The sequence below is a fragment of the Carettochelys insculpta genome, chromosome 12 (genome assembly GCF_033958435.1).
Source record: "Carettochelys insculpta isolate YL-2023 chromosome 12, ASM3395843v1, whole genome shotgun sequence".
Taxonomy (NCBI): domain Eukaryota; kingdom Metazoa; phylum Chordata; order Testudines; family Carettochelyidae; genus Carettochelys; species Carettochelys insculpta.
The window spans coordinates 38,392,832-38,412,923 of NC_134148.1; the positions used below are offsets into that span (position 1 = coordinate 38,392,832).

Consider the following 20,092-nt stretch of genomic DNA (forward strand, 5'->3'; position numbering starts at 1 on the left):
TGGGAGGAGATGGATATGCTGAGGATGGAATACGTTTGTGAAGAGCTCAGATCTTGTGCACTTGAGTTGAGAGGAGTGAAACTGTTTTCAACATGGCCAAATCTCTGGAACTCCCTAATGTTTGATGTAAAGCTAAAAAGCCCAACATACCACTGCCCTTGCTGTCCACCCGCATTACTAGAACAGAACACTCGAACTGGAAGGGACCTCGAGAGGTCAAGTCCAGTCTCCTGCACTCTCGGCAGGACCAAGCACCATACCTAGATAAACCCTGTAAGTGCCACTTTGAAATACAGCGGTGGGTGTTTTCCTATGTGAGGTCACTTCCTCTCCAGGTGTGTACAGATGAGGGTGGCCCTACCCTGCCGCTCCCAACCAATGTGGAGGCCAGCCCAGCTCTGTGTTAGAGAGGGGGCTAAACTTCTCATGGGTGTACTTAGTGTGGGTCACTGGCTGGAGTGAGTCAACAGGTGAGCTCAGGGCTGAGCCCAGGGTGGGGAACATATTACCCACAGGCTGGATCTGGTCCTGAGTTGCCTAGTCTGGCCCACAAGGCTTGGGACTCCTCTACCCCACATCAGGAGCCCATGCTTCAGGCTCGCATCCTCCCCATGTGCTGGAACACAATCACCGCCTCCTGGACCAGATCCACAAGCTTGGGCTGGACCCGGCCCATGGGCGCTGCCTGGGCAGGGGGGAAGCAGCTCTGCATGCTGCCGCTCCCTCCTCCCCAGCTGTGCATGGAAGTGCCCACCTGGAGCATTTTGCCCACGGGCTGAAATTGCCACACAGAGCGTGTGTGTGTGTGGGGGTGGGGCTTGTGCAGGTAAGTGCCCCTCCATTCCCCCCCCCCCGCACACATCCTCCTGCCCAGACCCGCAACCCCCCCACCCCACTCCTGCCTCCCGCACACCCCCGCCCCTCATTTTCGGACCCAGCCGGTGGGGGGGGGGGGCACAAAACCTACCACGTTTTCTGCTTCTCCCTTTTTCTGCCCCCCCCGCCCCCGACTGATGTCCCTGGGCGGGGTGAGGGGTCCCCACTCCGGGCCTAGCCAACGGGCTGCGCCTACCGCATGTCCCAGGCCGGATCGGGGCCCGATGCCGGGGGTTATTTCGCTATCCACCCTCCGTGGGCGAGACCCGCTCGACGGGCCACAGCTCGGGCCGGCTGCAGCCGCCACCTGGCGGGCGGGCGCGCGGTACCTGCGCTGCGCTGCGCTGCGCTGCGCCCCGCCGGGGGGCGTGGCGGGGGCGGTGCGCGAAGCCGCCGGGAGGCCTTAAGGCCGCGCCGCCCGGCCGGCTGTCACCGCAGAGCAGGGCTGCCGCGGGAAGCCCCAGCCCCAGCCCCAGCCCCGCCATGGCCGCGCTGAACGGGGCGGTGGAGAACGGGCAGCCGGACAAGAAGCTGCCCCGACCGCTGAGGAACCTGGCGATCCAGCACACCAAGGTGAGCCGCGGAGCGCAAAGGCGCTGCCCGGCCGGCCGGGGTGGCCCCCGGGGGGCAGGGGAGTCGCTCCCTGTTTGGAGCCCGTCCCTGCCCTAGCCGGGCGGGCGGATTTGACAGTGACCGGCAGTGATGGGGGCGCGGGGGGCGAATGTGAAAGTCTCGCCAAGTAACTGTGGCTGTCGGGCAGAGGCTCTTCCCCGGGAAAGCTCCTGGGCTGGGGAATAAAAGGCTCAGTGTGTCACGTGCGCCGGGGCTGTTCTCTTTGGGCGTCCGAGTAAGTGCGAGTGGGCTGTAAAATAATACAGCTCCAGTGCAGGCTGAGCGGGGCCCTGATCCTGCACGTCCTAAATCCGTGTGCACCCCCGGGGGAGCTGTGGGTGATTCAGGAACCTTTTCAGGCAGGAAACTGGTGCCTGTGCGGTGGGGTGGGTGCCCCTTTATTGCATTATTTCAACCACACTGTTTCAAGGTAACTGGAAAACCAGGTCGCTTCCTCCTCCAAACTGGAGTTTGCTTAAACTTTCCCTGCCTTGTCCTGCTCCAGCAGAATGGTGGTGGTGTTCTTCCTGTTCTTGCAGGAGACATCTCTCCAGTCGAGTGCTTCTAGTTAACAGCAGGCTTTTTCACCGTCTGCGGTGATTCAGTTAAATCCACACTGGTCATGCAGCGTTTTGTTTAGTTACTCATTTTACCCTGATGTTCCCCAGCTTGGCTCTGTGCTCTTTCTTTTTAATAGACTGGAAGTCCATTGTGGTATCTTTAGAAAGTGGAGAAAGGTGTCAGTCCTATGAGTATTATACACAATGCATATAATGTAACCGGACTTACCCTGCCAACACAGCCATAACTGCAGGAAATCAAATGAAATTGATATTTGGGGTGTTTCCCCTCTCAAAGTTTCTGAACCATGATGATTTAGCAATTTCTGCTGCAAGCCGAAGTTTCCCTTTTTCTCTTCAGCACCAAATAAAATTGCAAGTGCATATTCCTGAACTTGTACTGCTTGGTCTCTGTGTTCTCTGGAATTTCACTCTTGATGAGGAAGATGGTTCTGTACTGAGAATGAACATAGTGTGTCACCCTGGGTCGCTAACAAGAGGATGCCATGTTCCCAAATTAATATGTTCGGCAAACAAGAGCCAATTCTCTGAGATATAGAGCACAGCATTCCTGCTGAAGTCAGATCTGAATGGAATGAAACAGTGAGAAGGCTGCATTTAAAACACTTTTAGCCCCTGTGGATTCAGTCCTCCTCCCTTTATAATTACCGGGGGTTTGTATTGGCATAATTGATTATGGGATCAGACCCTCTATTTATTGTGTCAAAAAGGGAATTAGGAATCAATGCTGCAGGTTCAGAGTGCCCTCAGCCTGTCCAGAGGCACTAGCAGTGAAGGGTGCTCCATCAACTTTTAGGATTGAACACCGAATGGCTTCTTACCCTTCTGAGAATGTCTGTCTGGTTTTTTTTTTTTTTGTTTTTTTTTTTGTTTACCCTGGGGCGGGGGGGGAAACTCCTAATCCTTGCAGAAGTCTGGGTTTCAATGTAAAAACACAAAGCCAAAAGTCCAATTGGTTCTTATGTTTATCAGTAGAATTTTCCTTTTAAAACACCAAGGTTATCCCAAACCATTGACATGTAAAACTTCCAAAGCCCTTGTTACCGTTCTTGATTTTTTTCCCACTTCATTCTTGATATCTGCTCATTGCTGATTTCTATGGTAAAGAGTTCAGTCATTGCAGAAATTAGCCTCTCTTATGAGTTGTCACCTTCTGGTAGTTTAGCCCCTGTGTTTCATTCACTGGTGTCCTAACACCACTCTTCTCTGTAGTTAAGGGACTCTTCACATTTATGCTTCACTGTTGACATGACCTTTGCTTTCTAATTTCAACTATGCAGCTGGGCTGACCAGGCTAGTGAGGTTTAGAATGTTAGAATTTAATATAAAATGATTCCATCTTTCTACAATCTATAAAAGATATATAGTTTATAATTTGCCTCCCAACTGCAAGAGGACAAATAAAGCTGAACTCCATTAATTTCTCAAGTTGAATATTGATCTAGGTGCACAGTGAAGGACCCAAACATGACTGATAATTGATAATTTGTCTACAGATTACACTTCTTAAACCCACATCTTCCCTTTGAGGCTTTTTTGAAGAAGAGCTTTCTGCTAACCTGGAACTTGTACCATCTGCTGCTGATTTCAGAATGCCATAGTTACTTTGGACAGACTTTTATTAACTTCACTGGTGGTTGCGCATGATATGGCTGGGGAGAATAAGACTTCTAAAGAGGGCTAAACAGTTAAATAGACTGTCTCAAAAGTGGAAAGGTTGTAAGAACATGATGTGTTCTGAGCATTGAAACAAAAAGAGCTCATCTGATATGGAAAAATCATGTATAATATTTAGCTTAGAATGATGATAGATAAACCTTGATGGGTATATTCTGCAAACTCTATTGACTTGTCCCAGATGTTTGCATCTGTCTCCCCCCATAGCCCCCATCCCTCTGTAAAGAGAAAAATCTTATTGTCAATTCTTCTAGTTAATGATTTGGGAAAACTGTTCCGAGACCAAGTCTCGTATTGATCAGCATGATGCTTTCAGGAAGCAATGAGCACTCACGAATGATCTTGCCAAGTATAATGTCCCTAAGGATGAAGATGATAGTACAGTGATGATCCATGTAATATGCTCAGAGTGATTTCTTATGGCAGACCAACTCTGCGTTGTATGAACCTGAAAAGAAGCTTGGCAATTGTGTCTATCATCCTGAGTCTGCCATTCGCTGGGGTAACTTCCTTCCAGCTCTTCCATAATAAAAGCTATCTCATCGATGCATCAAAATGGTGCCCCAGTTATTAGTAACCATAAACATCTATTGTAGTTTCCAGAGATTTCCCTCCCTCTAACTCTCTCAAGTTTGCAGTAGGATATCCCTTGTGTTAGATCTAAATTTACTTCTATAAACCTGTTCTCACTTATACCATTTTTACATATTTGCTTCCAGAGTATTGGATTGTAATTTATGAGCTTCAGGCTACTTAATTTCCCGTATGGGGAGTTCTCTTGCAAATGTCATTTCAGTGTCTACAAAACTTAGTTTTGTAATCGTGACACATTTGTGCATCTTCCCCCTTCCGCAAGGTGAAAATCATCCAGGATCGGTGGGTCTAAAAATCAACTTGCAGATATGTTCACGCACGCACTTTGCAGGCATATTCAGAGAATAATGTTAATTTCAGTACTATTGTTAAGGAGTAATTACGCTTTGAAATGGTCAAGAAAAGAAACTGTGATACAATTGAGGGGGAGTTCTGAGTGTGCAAGGAGTGCAGGATTGGCTGGATTTTTAGGTTTGCTTTCTGTTTTGTTTTTTTTTGTTAATCCCATTTTGGTACAGATTTCCAGCGTGAGCTGTTGTGCCAATAGACTGTAACAGTGCATTGGAAAGGTAAACTTCTTTTGTTCAAATAAAATAATTTACTATCTTGCAAAGATTAACCAGGGCTCTTAATCTAAAGATTGTTTAATCTCATTATGTTAAGGATTCTTTGTAAATAAGAACATTGTCTGCTCATGTAAGGTGGCGTGAGACTAGCGCAGATGCGGGTTGACTCAATGCGCGATACACTGGTGTCTGCACATTTCATATTGAATACTGACATTTTAATAATTCTACATTCTAAGGTTTTACAGTGCATCTTTTTAGGTAAATAGTGGAACTCTTCATCTTCTGTATAGAAAGGCAGTATTTTGAAAGACTTGTCTGTACTACTCCATTTACTGGTGGGAAATACTAATGGAAAAACCACTGGTTAGTGGCTCAAAGTAAGCAGCATTAACAGTGTTATACCCAAATTGATAATGCTTGTGCTTCTACAGCACTAGACGCTATGGTGCTTGGAATATGTAGATTTCTATCTGTGTCCGCTTGCCGTACCTAAGGAGATGGATTTTAAAGAACCACTGGCTGTTTCACAAGTCTAAATCACATGAATTACACTGTGTGGACCTGTTCCTTCATTCTTTGGTCAATCAAAACTGACTTCACTGGATCTTTATGTATGTGTACTTCTCTTGGTTTGGTTGCCAAATAAAAATGGAAACAGTCGTTAACATTAGGACCTAATCCTGGAAAGGTGCAAAATACTCTCTTGAGTCCTATTGGCTTCAGTGGGGCTTTCACTCTTATCAGAATCAGGCCCATGCAGACAGATACCGGTGTCTTCCCATGATACATATGTGTTTGCTGTTCTACTTTTTCTTTTTTATTCCTGTTAGATCTTTATTAACAATGAATGGCGTGAATCCATGAGTGGAAAGAAGTTTCCCACCTATAACCCGTCCACAGCTGAGAAAATCTGTGATGTAGAAGAAGGCGATAAGGTAAGGTTTCCTGAGTTACAAATCAGGAAGGCATACAGAGTACGCAATTTTTATTTTCTACAAATCTTGGTTGGCCTAGCAGTGGGTTTAAAACTTGTAGGAGCTAAACATTTTGGCATGCTTGCTCAAACAAACCAGAGAGAATGGCATCAGTTATGTCCCACGCTGCTAGAATTGTATGAGTCGCTTCAGATGGTGATTTACTGTAATGGGTTAACAGAATCCTAGGAGCAATACCAAGTGTTGCTCACAAGATTTAGAAGTCAGTGATTTAAACAACTACTACCCTATTACAGCCCTTTCTTGGTTGCTTCAGACCCTGAGTTTGCAAATGCCTGTTCATGCACTCAGCTTGACACATGAGAGCAGGATCCAAGTTTGGTTTGTTTGTTTGTTGCCCCCACTCCCTGCCCAGGTTTACTTGCATGTAAAATGACGTGTTTGCAGAGTTGGGACAAAGAAGGCATGTGATTATATTTATTTAAAAATCCTCTTAGGGAAACTTTTTTTTTTTTTTTTTTTTTTTTTTTTTTAAGAACAGACCAGGATGGATTGGTTTTTTTTTTTGTGTTTTTTTTTTTTTTTTTTAAATCAAGGTGATTAAAATCATTGATATGAATGGCCAAAAAATCATCAATCTAAATCAAGTTACCGAAAAAGACAAGGCTGACTGTGCATAGAGTATACTATTTGGAGGAAGCCTGACTGAACTCAAAGGCACTTCTGCTTTTGGAGAAGTCAAATGCAGAATGGGGTTCCCTTGGGCAAGCTGAGTTATTCTGCAGTAAAATAGGGAATAGACTTATGGGATCTCCATTAAGGTCTGTGGCCTGGCCTGCTGATGTCGGGAGAGGGTGCACAAGGGGCAGTTATCCCCAAGCGCAACATTTCAAAGGGGCCCCTGATATCCAGCCACCAGCACTGCCAAAGTAGCCATAGCTCCATGAGTGGCTTCGAGGGAGCATGGGAAGGGCAGAACTGACTGCTCTAAGTACTGACCCCCTCATCCTTGGCTCTGCCCCTTCGGTGGGGTGGGGAGCTGGCCCTGCTCCCACCTTGCCCTGGGGCCCAGGATGGCTGTGGGCACTGCTGTCTTTGGCCATGATGATCCAAAATAAAGGGCTTGTGTTATATAAAACTCGCATTGCCACTGAGTGCCATTTTTTAGTTTTTCTCTTCCTGCAGCTTTGTGTACTGTACACTCGGGTGATTAATTAACTAGGTTAAGAATAACAGGTATTTAGGAGCATAAGCTTTCATGGGCAAAGACCTGCTTCATCAGCAAAATATCTGTTAGTCTATAAGGTGCCACAAGATTTCTTGTTGTTCTTGAAGCTACAGACTAACACAGCTACCTCTCTGCTATACGTTAAGAATGTAACAAGCCATAAGAATTAGCTAAGGAACTCCCCTACACACCCCTCACCAAGCACAGGGGTCAGCAACCAAAATAGCAAGAAGACCCATTTTTTTCCAATTTAGTAAAAGCTCAAATAATTGAAGAGCCACAATGCACATGAATATGAGACGGTCATTATTAAAGAATGTCAAACCGTACTTTTGGTAACCCCTATCTTAAGAACAGCGCAGCCAGTAATTTGTAATACGATACATGTTTACAGCAGGACGTTCACAAACTTTTTATGTATTCTATTTCCTGATGCTTTACGGGGGGGGGGGGGGTGTGTGTCTTTTTTTTTTTTTTTTTGTACCCCTGTCTTCCTGACTCTCTCCTAAACATCCTGTCTGTCTCTCTGTCTGTCTCTGGAGGAGGTTAGAGTGAGATAAACAACATGATCTCAGAATGTTGGCTGCTATTTGTTTATTTTGCGGTTTCTAAAAGTTCACTTGTTGAAAATAGAATCATAACATTCTAGGGCTGGAAGCATAGAATTCTAGTCCAGCCCCCTGCCTAAAGCAGGGTTATCCCCAACTAAATCATCCAGCCATAACTATGTCAAGCCAAGACTTAAAAACCTCTCGGGATGGAGGTTCCACCACCTCTCTCAGGAAAGCTTTCCAGTGCTTCACCATCCTCCTGGATAAGTAGTTTTTCCTAATATCCAACCTACAACTCTCTCTCTGTAACTTCAGACCATTGCTCCTTGTTCTGCCATCTGTCACCATTGAGAACAGTCTCTCTCTATCCTCTTTAGAGCCCCCTTTCAAGAAGTTGAAGGCTGCTGTCAAATTGCCCCACTTCTACAAACTAAATAAGGCCAAATCTCTCAGCCTCTTCTCACAGGTCATGTGCTCCAGACCCATAATCATTTTTGTTGCCCTCTGCCGAACCGTCTTCAATGTGTCCACATCCTTTCTATACTGGGTGGCCCAGAACTGGATGCAGTACTCCAGATGTGGCCTCACCAGTGCCATGTAGCGGGGAATAAAAACTTCTCTAGGTCTGCTGGAAATGCTTTTCCTAATGAACCACCATATCCCGTGGGGCCACAATGTTGGGCCTCCCTGAATGCTGACAAATGCATAGCTGGAAACCAGGCTGGCTCTCCTGTGTGAAGCTTTTTGTTTTAGTTTATTACTTTGCAATTATAGTGTTGAGAGTCGCAAAGAAGCCCTTAGAGCTGCACGCAGCCTTTAGAGCTTGGTTGGCCTTGCAGACCCATTTTAGCAACATCCAGTCTTTTATGCTGAGAAGCCATGATAGTTTTTCTATGCCAAACGTGGGGGTCGGAAAACCAGGACGGGGTGTGTGTGTGTGTGTGTGTGTGTGTGTGTGTGTGTGTGTGTGTGTGTGTGTGTTGAATATCCTTCCCCCTTTGCTTTTTTAAGTCAATTCCATTGTTCCTTTTTGTGCTTCCTCCACCCGTTCCTATATATTATCTTTCTATCTTTAAGATGTCCTAACCAGTGTGTGTTTGTGCTGGTACTAGCTGGTGTTGAATAGTGGCTCCTTTTTTTTTTTTTTTTTTTTTCCTGAACAAAAGAAAACACTGGTCTTAACTAACTTCTCTACTATGCTTGGCCAAGATCCACAACCCCTTAAGCACAACACAAAAACAGTCATACCCAACTTGTGTCTTTCTCTGCATGTGATTTTTTTTTTTTTTTGGTCTGCTGAGAAACAGAACCTGAAAGCCCAGAACTTTCAAGAATCAAGAGCTAGTAGATAGACTGAAGAGACTAGAGCCATGAATTTGTTTGAGACTATAAGTGTAGATGTAGCATGTTTGTGATGAGATTTAATTGTTATTTTTAAATGAGAAACTTTTTCTTAGTTTTTTTAATCCAATGTAAATTTAAAAGAAAAATCTTTATTTGATGTTTTCATCCATGCTGCCAAGTACTCATAGTCCATGGCTTCTGCACACAAAGCTTGGATTAGATCAGTGGTACTAGCTGGGCGCTCTCATCCATACCACATCACAAACATAGTTCCTGTGGAAGTGCCGTAGGGGGAAGGTCAGGTCCAAGAACTTGCCTCTTCCATCTGCTGACTAAAAGGTTGGGTTGGTGCTCTCCTATCAGCATTGTTAGTGGGGGTGGGGGCCTCACCCTCCTGTTGTGGAGTTGCCCTCCTTAGCAGTAGTGGGGCGGGGAACACTTTAAGCGTAGTGAGTATCATCCCCTCTGTGGTAAAGTTACATCCCACAGGTCAAGGGCAGTGAAACTAGGGGCAGAGCTTCTTTGTGGGAAGAATGGCCCTACTCATTCCCATGGCCTATAATGCTATTTGCAGAGTTGCCTCTTCTGCAGTACAAAGACCAGGATGTCTCGGGGCCCATAAAACAGGACAGCTGGTACAGTGTACTGAGCACCCTTCCAAACTGCCCTGACAGCTTCCTCCAAAAAAAGGAATGAATCTGGACGGGTGGCCACCCTACTTGTCTATAGTGGTGGGGTGGAGCCTATGAATCTGCCCAAGGGAAGAGGGCAAGGCTGGGTAGTAGTACAAGCCTGTAACTTGCTTAATGCAGGGAGAAGAACCTCTTGGAATAAGAAGCAGCTTTCCCGGCTGCTCTGTCCAGAAGACGCAAAGCATCCATGGACAGAGCAGCAGTGGTGGGAACCATAAAACGGTAGATAATTTTATGGCTTAATTATTGGATCGAATTATAATTACTGTGTAAACTGAGGGGTGAGCCTAACCCTGAGGGAACTTTGTTTCACTAGGCAGAAATCATGGCTCTGCTGCAGTTACGTGAGCTGAGTGCCTCTCAAGTAATTACAAAGCTGTTCCGTAGGTATTTCAGGCTGTTTGTCATGCCACTTTAAGAAAACTGTCCAGCAAAACAAAAAAGCCACTTACTGTCTCCCTTACAGAGAGAGCTCTCATTACTCAGTTCTCTTCCGGATGCCAGGGAGAGATTTTAACTTTTAGCTTCTGGGACTGTCATGGGAAACCTTCCTTCTTGGGGCTCTCTTGAGAGAAACGCCAGCCTGTAGGGATCAAGCTGTCGAAGTTCTGAAAGTTTCCATGGGTATCAGATGTGCAGGCTAATCTCTGTCCAGCTGGAGCAAATGCACTATATTCTGGCCACAGAGGGTACATGTACATTGCACTAGAAAGACCTGTGGCATGGCCAGGGCAGGCCTGGGTCAACAGCTTTGGGTTGTGCGGCTGATAATAGTAGCGTAGATCTTTGGACCCAGGCTGAAATCTGGGCTCCGAGATCTTCCCACTGTTAGGGGGCCTCAGAGCCTAAAGTTTTACAGTATGATGTTCAGTCCCACAGTCAGAGTTCATTGCCCCAGGCTCTGAAACTTTGTACCATGGATTATCGTTTTTATTTCAGTTTAGATGTACCCAGAGTCTCTCCTTACAACCCTAAATCCTACCGGCATCCACCACTGCTTTGTGTGGGGAAGGAGGTAGCGGGCAAGGCTAGGGCTGGGTTCATCTAAAAATTTGTTTGGTGCCCAAAAGAGACCAAACTTGTATATTCACCTGAGTTTTATTTTTACGACTTTGGGTCTGTTGCAACCATCCATCCCCGAGGGTTGTAAATCCTGCAGCCAAAGAGTCTTGTGCACACAGAAGTCCTTGAGATGAAAGCAGCCACAGTTTAATTCCCCACTTCCTGGATCTCTGCGTTTCATGCAGACTGGCTTGGGTTCATTAACGCAGACTGCTGTGGAGATGTGAGCTGTAGCCCTCCCAGGAGGGTGGCATGAGGGGCAACCCAAGTGCACTGGTGCAAACCCTTGAAGGGGCTGGTGTTACTGCTACAAAAGTGGCTGTGTGGCTGCTGCTCACCCTGACTCTAGCTTATGGGAGCTGGAGTTCATCTTTCTTGGCCTTGGTGGAAGTCCCCTGTGAGATGCCTATTTGCTGAGGCTATGCCCATGAGATGAGAATTTGGCAGATAATAGTTTAGTGATGGCGTGGGGGTTGTAATGTGGCCAACTTGATGTTAGCCTGGGAGCAAAGATCTTGGTTTTTCTTCAGTTACAAAATGAAAATGAAATTGTTTGCAGGGACTTGTAGTCGGGACGGGACTAGAGGGAAATCTTGAGTGGGCAGGAGGAGCTGGCAGTGATGCTCTGTTGGTGTTTTCATTGGCCTACAAATAAGGGCTGAGAGTTAGTCTGTTGGGCTGATGCCAAGCAAGGGAATAATTAATTTGACTAAGGTTAAGGGCAGCTGTGTCACTGTGCCGCATGCAGGACTGTTTGTCATCTTGACCAGCCCTGTAACTCTGCACCCTGACTTGGCAGTCCAGCTCCCTGTAAAATACTCAACCTGCCCCAGTTTGTCCCCAGTGCAATCGCAGAAAATATTTTCAGCGTTTCCCTGAGAAATTCGCTCCTGTGCACAGGATGGTGGCTAGGTTTTGTTTTGTCTTTCTGTACCTGGCGGAGTTCCACCCTGGAGCTGAAAACCTGCAGTGCTATGTGCTGTCTTTATGCGTCACAGCTGTCCCAGAGGAGTCAGCCTTCGGTTTTTAAGCTGTGTGCAGCTGCTCAGGAGAGATTCAAATGCTGCTCAGATGATTATCGGAGCACTCACAGCTGGGTTTATATTTCTTCAGGTAGTGCACATGTGCACATGCCTTGGTGCATATAAAATTATTCCGCATGTGGATGGAAAAGATTAGCGGGAACATTGGTTTTAAGGTTGTCTGCCATTCATACCACCCTTGCATTTGAGGGATGGCTTAGGACTGGAAAGAACAGGGCTGCTTACTACAGGCAGAACTGGTGGTGCTTCCTGTAGCTAAGGGGGCCCAACATTTCCCCGTGTAACCCCTGCATCCACTGTCGTCAGCAGCTCGTATCTTTCTCCAATGTTAACTGTTTGAGTCTAAACTTTCCATGATGAATGTCTGCCTCAGTCTGAATATTTTTGGGACATTTCATAAATGGATGAATCACTTCCCTTGGAGGAGAGGGGAGAACACAGCGTTCAGAACGTTCTTAAAGCTGCTTCATTGCAAAGCTTTAGTGTCTCTCTGCTTTGAACACTTGACACTTTGCAGCGGCCTCAGCCACGTGCCTTCTGCAGTTCCTATGGTGATGCACAAATTCGACTGAAATGTTCAAAGGCTGATCAGTCTGTTCACACATACTCAATAGAAACTTATCAGAGTTTGGCAGATGAATGCCTCGGGGATTCTGCCTGCACAGGGCACGCTCTGTTCCCTCTCACCCCTAAGTCACATACTATACAGCAAGCACATGTGCTATTCTCACACAGCCTGGTGCTGACCAGGACTTTCCTTGCCATTGCTCCTCTGGGCTGCTGTGACACTGGGCTCAGGAACTCGTAGTCCAGAGACAGCCTTCCTTAAGGACTCGATGCTCCATCTGCTGGTGCCCTGGCAGTGGGGAGGAGGAAGGGGCCTGACTTTTGAGGGCAGGTCTGCACTAGACCATAAAGTCTATCCTAGATGTGCAATTCCAGCCACAGCAATTGTGTAGCTGGAATTGAAGTACAGTAAATGCTCAATGTGCAATTTTTGAGTTGTGTTAACATGAGTTAAGTACAACTCAAAATCCCACTCATCCCCTGTCCCGTGCAGCCCAGTTCAACCCCCGGCTCCACGCATGGCTCCACGTCAACACCCCACCGGCCCCAGTTCAAACCCCCTGCACGTGGCTGCAGCTCACCACCCCACATGCATGGCCCTGGTTCAAGACCCACATGCGCAGCTCTGGCTTAACTCCCTCATGGCTTGGTTCACTACCCTGCATGCGGCTCTAGCTCAGTGCACCCCCCCCGCCCCCCCCCCCCCAATTCAACTGCCTCCCCAACGTGCAGCTCCAGCTCTACTGTAGCCCTAATCCACTCCAGGCTTAGCCCCCTCCCCTCCACCTCCCACAGCTCCAACCACCGCCAGGCTTAACCCCCAGCCAACTGCCCTCGTGCCCAGGACTTGAGCTCCAGGTGCTCTAGCTGCTTCCCCAGCTGCAGAACCTGCATTCCACTGGGGGGGAAAAAAGGTCCACCCCCCCCCCCCAAGTTACACAGGGGGTGTGGGAACGGAACCCTCATGTAAATCAAGGCACTACTGTATCTGCAATTGACTTATCTGGCAGCCCTCATTGAGGGAGCTTGATGCGAGAAACTCTCCCATTGACATCTCTTACTCCTCGCAATAATGAGGAGCACAGGGGTTGACTGCCGACCCCTATCGTCAGATTTTTGTGTGCTTAGTAGGGACACACAAAATCGAACCGCAGAAGATCGACCGTGACCAGGTCAATCTCCTGCTAAGTGTAGATGTACCTCAAGTGCAGCAGTGGGGAGCTGGACCTGCAAGTCTGAGTATTTTGAGGAGGGGTTAGACTGGAGCAAAAGCCATAAGGGTCCTGTGGAAAAAACAATCTGAGCATATAATTGGAGAGTGTACTACAGATGCCTACACACCAGGGAGCCGAACTAAGGTTTCAGGCAATTTTTGCTTCTAACATTTCTTAACCTTATTTGACTCTGCAGCCCCAGTACTCTTGAGGTGGGTTTGTGTGTGAAATGCTAAATAAATCCTGTGGTGATTGCTGAAGTGTTAGATCATGTATATCCCTCCTTTTTTTGTGCCACACATTCTCCTTTTGTACTGTGATGGCTATGACTCTCTCCTTGCATCCCACACGTCTGCATGCGGTAACATGGTGTTCTGCCCCCTTTCATGCCTAGTCATAGGGTGGATTAAGAAGGGAATTTCAGCCTTACTTAAGAATTCTCTTGTTTTTGCTGGCTTGAACCAAGATCCTTAATGTGAGGGGTAACAGGGTTTATTGTGGGCATGTTATGTGGCATCTCCATTGAGGTATTTTGGGGAATACCTCCTGCTTGCACAAATAATGACTCCTACAAAACACCAAACCACTTACCAGGGAGTGGTGCAATGAACTGGGATGAGCATTGCTAGCCACAGAGTTGACCACATGTCTAGTTTAGGAGATCAGTAGTGGGCCATAGTAGCGCTGTGCTCTGCTCTGCTCTGCTCTGTAAGACTGCTCCTAGTGGGGCTTCTGGAAATGGATGGGTTGTTCATAATGAAATGTCAGTGGGAAAACTGCAGTTTTGGTGAGGGCTTAAGTCACTTCTTTTGTGATGCTCAGGCATAGGATAGTTAGTGCAGGAAGGAGGACAAAGGCAAAGAGGTCCAATGCAAGGAAACAAACCGGATCTTTACGTAGCTCTCAAGAGCCCACGAGACTGCTCCCTCATCTGCAGGGCACACACCTACCTTCCCAGCTGGCTAGCATGTATGTTCCAGTCATCTGCATGTGCTGCCCAAGAGCAGGGAGGGATACATGATGTTCCCACTCAAGGTATTATTAGCCATTGCACCATTATCTGTTTTGGCTTGTGGGACGCTCTTTGCACAGGATTTGCCAAGTACTGTCTCTGTTCCCTCTTCCTACTCTAGCTGGAGCAGGAAGGAGCCTTATAAATACTCTGCTCCTGAGTCTCAAACACCCTTTGCAGGGAGGTACCCCTTTTGAATCCTGCTGGCTATCAGCTTTTTTTAAAAGGAACACCTGGTTTAGTAACAGTTCGAATGTTCAGTGATAGTGCTCATATCCATTTTCATGTCTTGAGTACAGTGTGTAAATAGCCAGAGTTCTGTGCTGAAGCCCCTGTCTTTCTCCTTTTTTGTGCATTGGTGCCTTTCTGCTGGATGAGGGAAATAAACATTGGGTTCCAGATTGTGGCTTCAAGTACTACCCCGAGGTAGCTTATGAAGCCTCACCTCAGACAGCGTGACTAAGAGCAGTGGGAAGAGTGAACAAATCAGCAGTGTTTGCTACCCCAGCAAGCTCTAGATCTCACTGTTCTTACACACACTTGGAGCTTGACTCAACTCCCATTGAAGGCAATGGAAACATTCCCATTGACGTCAGTAGGAGTTGGACCAAGCCCAAGGTGTGTGTGTGCCCTGTAATCACAAGCCTGCCTATTTCACAAGTGTGCAAGGCCGGTAGAAAAGCTCCTTGCCATGCATGCTCACTCTTACATTTACACACTTATGGGTCTAGCGCCAGTCTCTGTGACTTGATTTCCTGCAGGCCTGGTCAGCATGAATATAGTGCTGCCTGGCACATCACCTGTGTGAATAGTTTTCTATATCCCTTTTGAGAGGGAACACGTTTAAGCCTGAGACCTTCATTATGTTTAGTTCGTGCCTGATTTACCATTAAAATATTTCTTTGGGACGTGGTTTGTAAATCCTAATTTCAATGTGAAACCAGGGAGCTTCTTAGAAGTGGGGGATTGGGCCAGTAAAACTCAACAATTCAAGAGCCAGAATGCAAGTGAATACAAGACGCTCCTTAATAAATAACGTCAAACCGCACTTTTTGTAACCCCTGTTTTTTTAGGAAGAGCATGCATGTGATTTGTAATGCAGTACACGTTTAGTGCAGGATGGTCAAACATTTTACACATTCTATTTCCTTGCACTTTACATGTGTGTTTGTACCACTGTCGTCCTGACTGCTTTAATTATGACAACTTTCTAATTCATGTTTAATTTCAATTTTCTTAAAATGGGCATTGCCCTTCACAGTAGGAATGCTGCAAGCTTCTTTTTCCTTTTCCAAATCAAGAGTTTATTAGCAACACAATCAAAATACAGATACAGTATCATATCCCACAGTGCACTGCACATGTTAAAGGAGAGTTATCCAAGGTTACAAAATAACATATTGTTTGCTATTTAGATAGGAGTTCTTCATTTTTGGTCTTGCCGTTGCCTCTCATGATTACAGAGACACCTGAGTCATCCAGCCTATTTGTAACTGGGGGGGTCTTGGGCCCCTATTCCTGCTGGAAATTGACTTCAGTAGAGTTATGCTGATTTACATAATCTGAGGGTTAGGGCTCTTGTAGCGAGCAAAAAACACTAACAGCTCTGTATAAAGCTGGACATGTAGTTCTTCCATAAATGCTGGTTAGTATCTAAGTGCATCTGGGTTGTGTGAATTAAAATGGCTTTAACACATTTGATTATGGGCTCCCCAAGGAAAACTGGGACCCTGGTGGAGTCTGTAATCATTTCCTTGGCAAAAACATGCTTTGAGTAGTTATTCTTCGTGTATTTGTTTTAAAAAAAAAAAAAAAAAAAAAAAAAAAAAAAAAAAAATATTGATCCATCCGGATCTGGCTTGTAAAGGCACCAGGGCCAATCCCCTCCTCCCACTGAAGTCGATGAAAGCCCTGCCAATTCTCCACTAGGGGCTCTGGACTTGTCAGTGATACTCTTCAGTGTTGCCAGCAAAGTATGTAGATAAAGTATGGGGCTTGTTTATCCTGTCAGTGGAGTCTGAAAGGATCTTATTGACTCTGCAAAGTTTGAATATGTTACTATCCTGAAAGATCAAATCCTACTGGAGCCTGAAGCCACTTAGCACCTTGCAAATTGTGATCAGTGTTCAGCAGTAAAACAGGAGAATTGCTTAGGAGGTGATGACAGTTTATAATAGGCAGGCTCTGCAGGACACAGCATAGCAAGTACCCTGCTTGATAGCCCTTCATAGCACACTGCAGTGTGTGTGTGTGTGTGTGTCCCTCTCTCTCTCTCTCTGACCTGAATATTTTGTGTGTGTGTTCGGTTGCTTTAGCCTGACGTAGATAAAGCAGTGGAGGCAGCGAAAGCAGCATTCCAGCGGGGATCTCTATGGAGACAAATGGATGCTTTAAGCCGAGGAAGGCTCCTGCACAAACTCGGCGACCTCATCGAGCGGGACCGAGTCATTCTGGCAGTAAGTGAAATGTGGTGGCGGAGTGATGATACCCCAGAGGGACTGCTTAGTTCTGTCCCTTTTGGTTACACTGGAGAGCTGGGGCTGGTTGTTGCTTGTGTTTAGCTTGTTTTACAGGGGAATCCCATCTGCAGGGAGGCGTCCATTTCCTGAGCTGCCGGCTTGGGTTAGCAACAAGAGGGACTTGACCATCACGCTCTATCAGTGATTTTTCTTTTTCTTTTTTTTTTTTTTAAGGCTGTCTCTGCCTCATTTAAAGCAAAAAAGTTCCAGATCCCTTGTTTTTTATTTCAATGCTTTAGAGGAGGCCACCCTAAACCTTTACATTGGAGGTGACCCCCTCCCTTTGGCCTTGAATAGCGGCCCCCATGCCCACCCACCAAGAGAGGGTAAAGCCTCCGATGCTGACTGCTGCCTCCCCTCCCACCGTTTGATCTCCCTGTCCCATGCAATGGGGGACTAGGAAAGCTTTCCAAGTCAATGGATTTGAGTGTCAGAGAACAAGAGCTGCAAAGCCTCACTCCCTTAACTCTCTCTTTTCTTTTTTAAGCTGTAGGAATGGTTTGTTTGTCCTCCACCAGCCTCTTTCCCTCCCCCAGCACTCCACCCCAGGAGCCTGTTCACTTGGTCAAATACAGTTGACATTGTCTAGCTGGCCTCTTTCAGCTTTTGGGATGGGAGGATAAAGGGGGAACAAAGGATGCTCAGCACTTAATGCAGCTTATACTTTCTCAGTGGGGACCACAGGTTGAGCAAACATTTCTTAGAAATTTAAACCTATTATTATTTTTAAAGAGTGAGTGAGTGCAGGAGCCATGGGACCTGGCAAGCATGCCTTTGGGACTGCATCTGGGGACAGTACAGCTAAGCACCTGTCTAAAGTTACATGTGTTCTTATGTGACATTGACTTCAGTAGGGCAACTGACGTGTTTAGGCTAGGCTGGGCCAAATTGAGGCCCATGTGAGCAAAGGCTCCAAGATGGGGCCATCAGGGCCTGTGTGTGCATGGTGAATTCATGGGAGGTGGTAGCCCCATTCATCCTTGGCTTAACTGTCTTAAGGGCAGCGTGACTTCAAATTGCTGTTTTGAGAATTGAGGTCCTACATCTGAGAGATCAGTATTGTGTTAACTCGAAGATAGTAGATGTAAAAAATCATACCCCCTTCTTGTGGTTAACATTGTTCTCACCTGTTGCCTTGTATTAATAACTGTTTGTCCTAGCACAAAACCAATTAATAACCCCCACCCTGTTTAAAATTGGCAGACAAAGACAACTGGCTAAGGCCAAATGGTTCTATAATCACTACATGAAATGAAGAATTGTCTGCAGAATTCAATGAAAGAAACATCTGAAGAGAATAACAAAGATACAGTGTGGGGAACAATCTAATGTTGGCAAGGGACAAGCTAACGAGGTCTGTGCCACCTCTGACTTGGGCATTCTTCTCCTTCAGAACATTGAAGGGACAAATAACAATGGCAACAATAAAACAAGAGGGCTGTCATTTGCTGTACATCACATCAAACAAAATGTCTACAGGATCTAACTTCCTTACAGCAACTGAAATAAGTGGCAGAAAGATTTGTGAATAGTCCAAAGTCTTCTCTCACACACACATCCACCTGTGCCTCTGGCTTTTCAAAAAAATTATTCCACCCTGGCTGCCCACAGAGCCAAGGCACTTTCACTGTGTATTGCAACTCCTTCCTCTTCCTAATGTGGCTCCCCCAGTGAGGTTGGTCCATGCAGAGTGGGCCTGATCCTGACCAGCTTCTCCCAGATACAGGAGTGGTTGATGCTAGACTCTGTGGCGGCTGTGTTAGGTGAGCAAATTGGGACCAGGAGGAGAGACACCAGCTCATTTAGATGTGACCCTTGTCAGATTTTTGTTTTCAAAAAAGCACAAATTAACCTTGGGCTTAAGCCACAGAGTTCTAGTTCAGATGTTCCCAGACTTTGGATTGTTTCAAGCCCAGTAACCAAAAAAGATTTTGTTTAGTTGGCTGTGTGCCTGCTCCCCCGTTCCCCCACCCCCCTATAGGCAAACTTTTTTCTGCTTGTTTTGAACCCTCTGTGTCTGGAATGTCCTTTCTGGTCTTCTGTCTTTGCCAGAGGATTTCATTGTGATTTCAGAAGATGTCTGTTAGCTCTCACACTTAACTGAAAGAGCTTTAACAGGAATTTCCTCATAACACTAAATAGTCATTGATATTAAATAGGCATTAATACAAACAGTTCTCTTTAAACTGTTAAATTTTTCCTTTTCTATTTTTTGTTAAGTCTTCATTCTTATGATAGTATTGAGTGTCTTCCTGATTAGACAGTTTAAAGGCACATGCACAAAAATCTTTTGACTGTCTCTGTATATTACAGAGGAGCAAAGGAAGATGGACATCCAAATACCTGCGAGTTACTCTTTAATAAAAGGAGGGGAGGAACCATGGAATGTCTTCCTTCTGCTTTTCATAGAATCCTAGGGCTGGAAGGGATCTCCGGGAGGTCACCTAGTCCAGCCCCCTGCTTCAAGCAGGATCAACCCCATCTAAGTCATCCCAGCCAGGACCTTGTCAAGCTGGGACTTGAAAACCTGTAGGGATGGAGAATCTACCACCTCTCTAGGCAATGCATTCCATTGCTTCACCACCCTCCTGGTGAAGTAGTTTTTCCTAACAGCCAGCCTACTCCCCTCCTTCTATAAGTTCAAACCATTTTCATGCAGGATTTCAAATGCATTGTTGGGCACTTTTTTTTTTTTTTTTTTCCCCCATGAACATGCTGCTTGCAAAACGAAAGTTCACCACAGAGCATCACATCGTACTTGTTAACAAGAAATATCATTTTTGTGACAATGCCTTGATCTTGAGAATGAAATCTGGTCAGTCCGAGGGAAGAAGAACCTGATCTGTTACCTGATAAAGTCAGTGAAGAGACTTCTGTCAATTTTTTTTTTTCTATGGGACTTGGACACAGGCATAAACTAAAAACATACGTATTCAACATCCCTGAACTCCAGAAGGCTTGTATCTGTACTTGAGTCAAGTCCATTATCCTTCAACACAATACTTGAGCGTGTGCT

General features: G+C 46.0%; 1 protein-coding gene across 1 annotated transcript in view; it reads left to right on the top strand.

Annotated features, from left to right (window-relative positions):
- The first annotated feature begins 1,277 nt into the window (after nucleotides 1–1,277).
- Nucleotides 1,278–20,092, top strand: part of ALDH1A3 (aldehyde dehydrogenase 1 family member A3) — a 55,413-nt gene continuing 36,598 nt past the window's right edge. Inside the window, exons 1-3 of the mRNA XM_075006431.1 lie at nucleotides 1,278–1,449; nucleotides 5,740–5,844; nucleotides 16,873–17,013. Coding sequence (XP_074862532.1) covers nucleotides 1,360–1,449; nucleotides 5,740–5,844; nucleotides 16,873–17,013 — 336 coding nt within the window. The 5' untranslated portion in view covers nucleotides 1,278–1,359. The remainder of the gene's footprint in view (nucleotides 1,450–5,739; nucleotides 5,845–16,872; nucleotides 17,014–20,092) is intronic.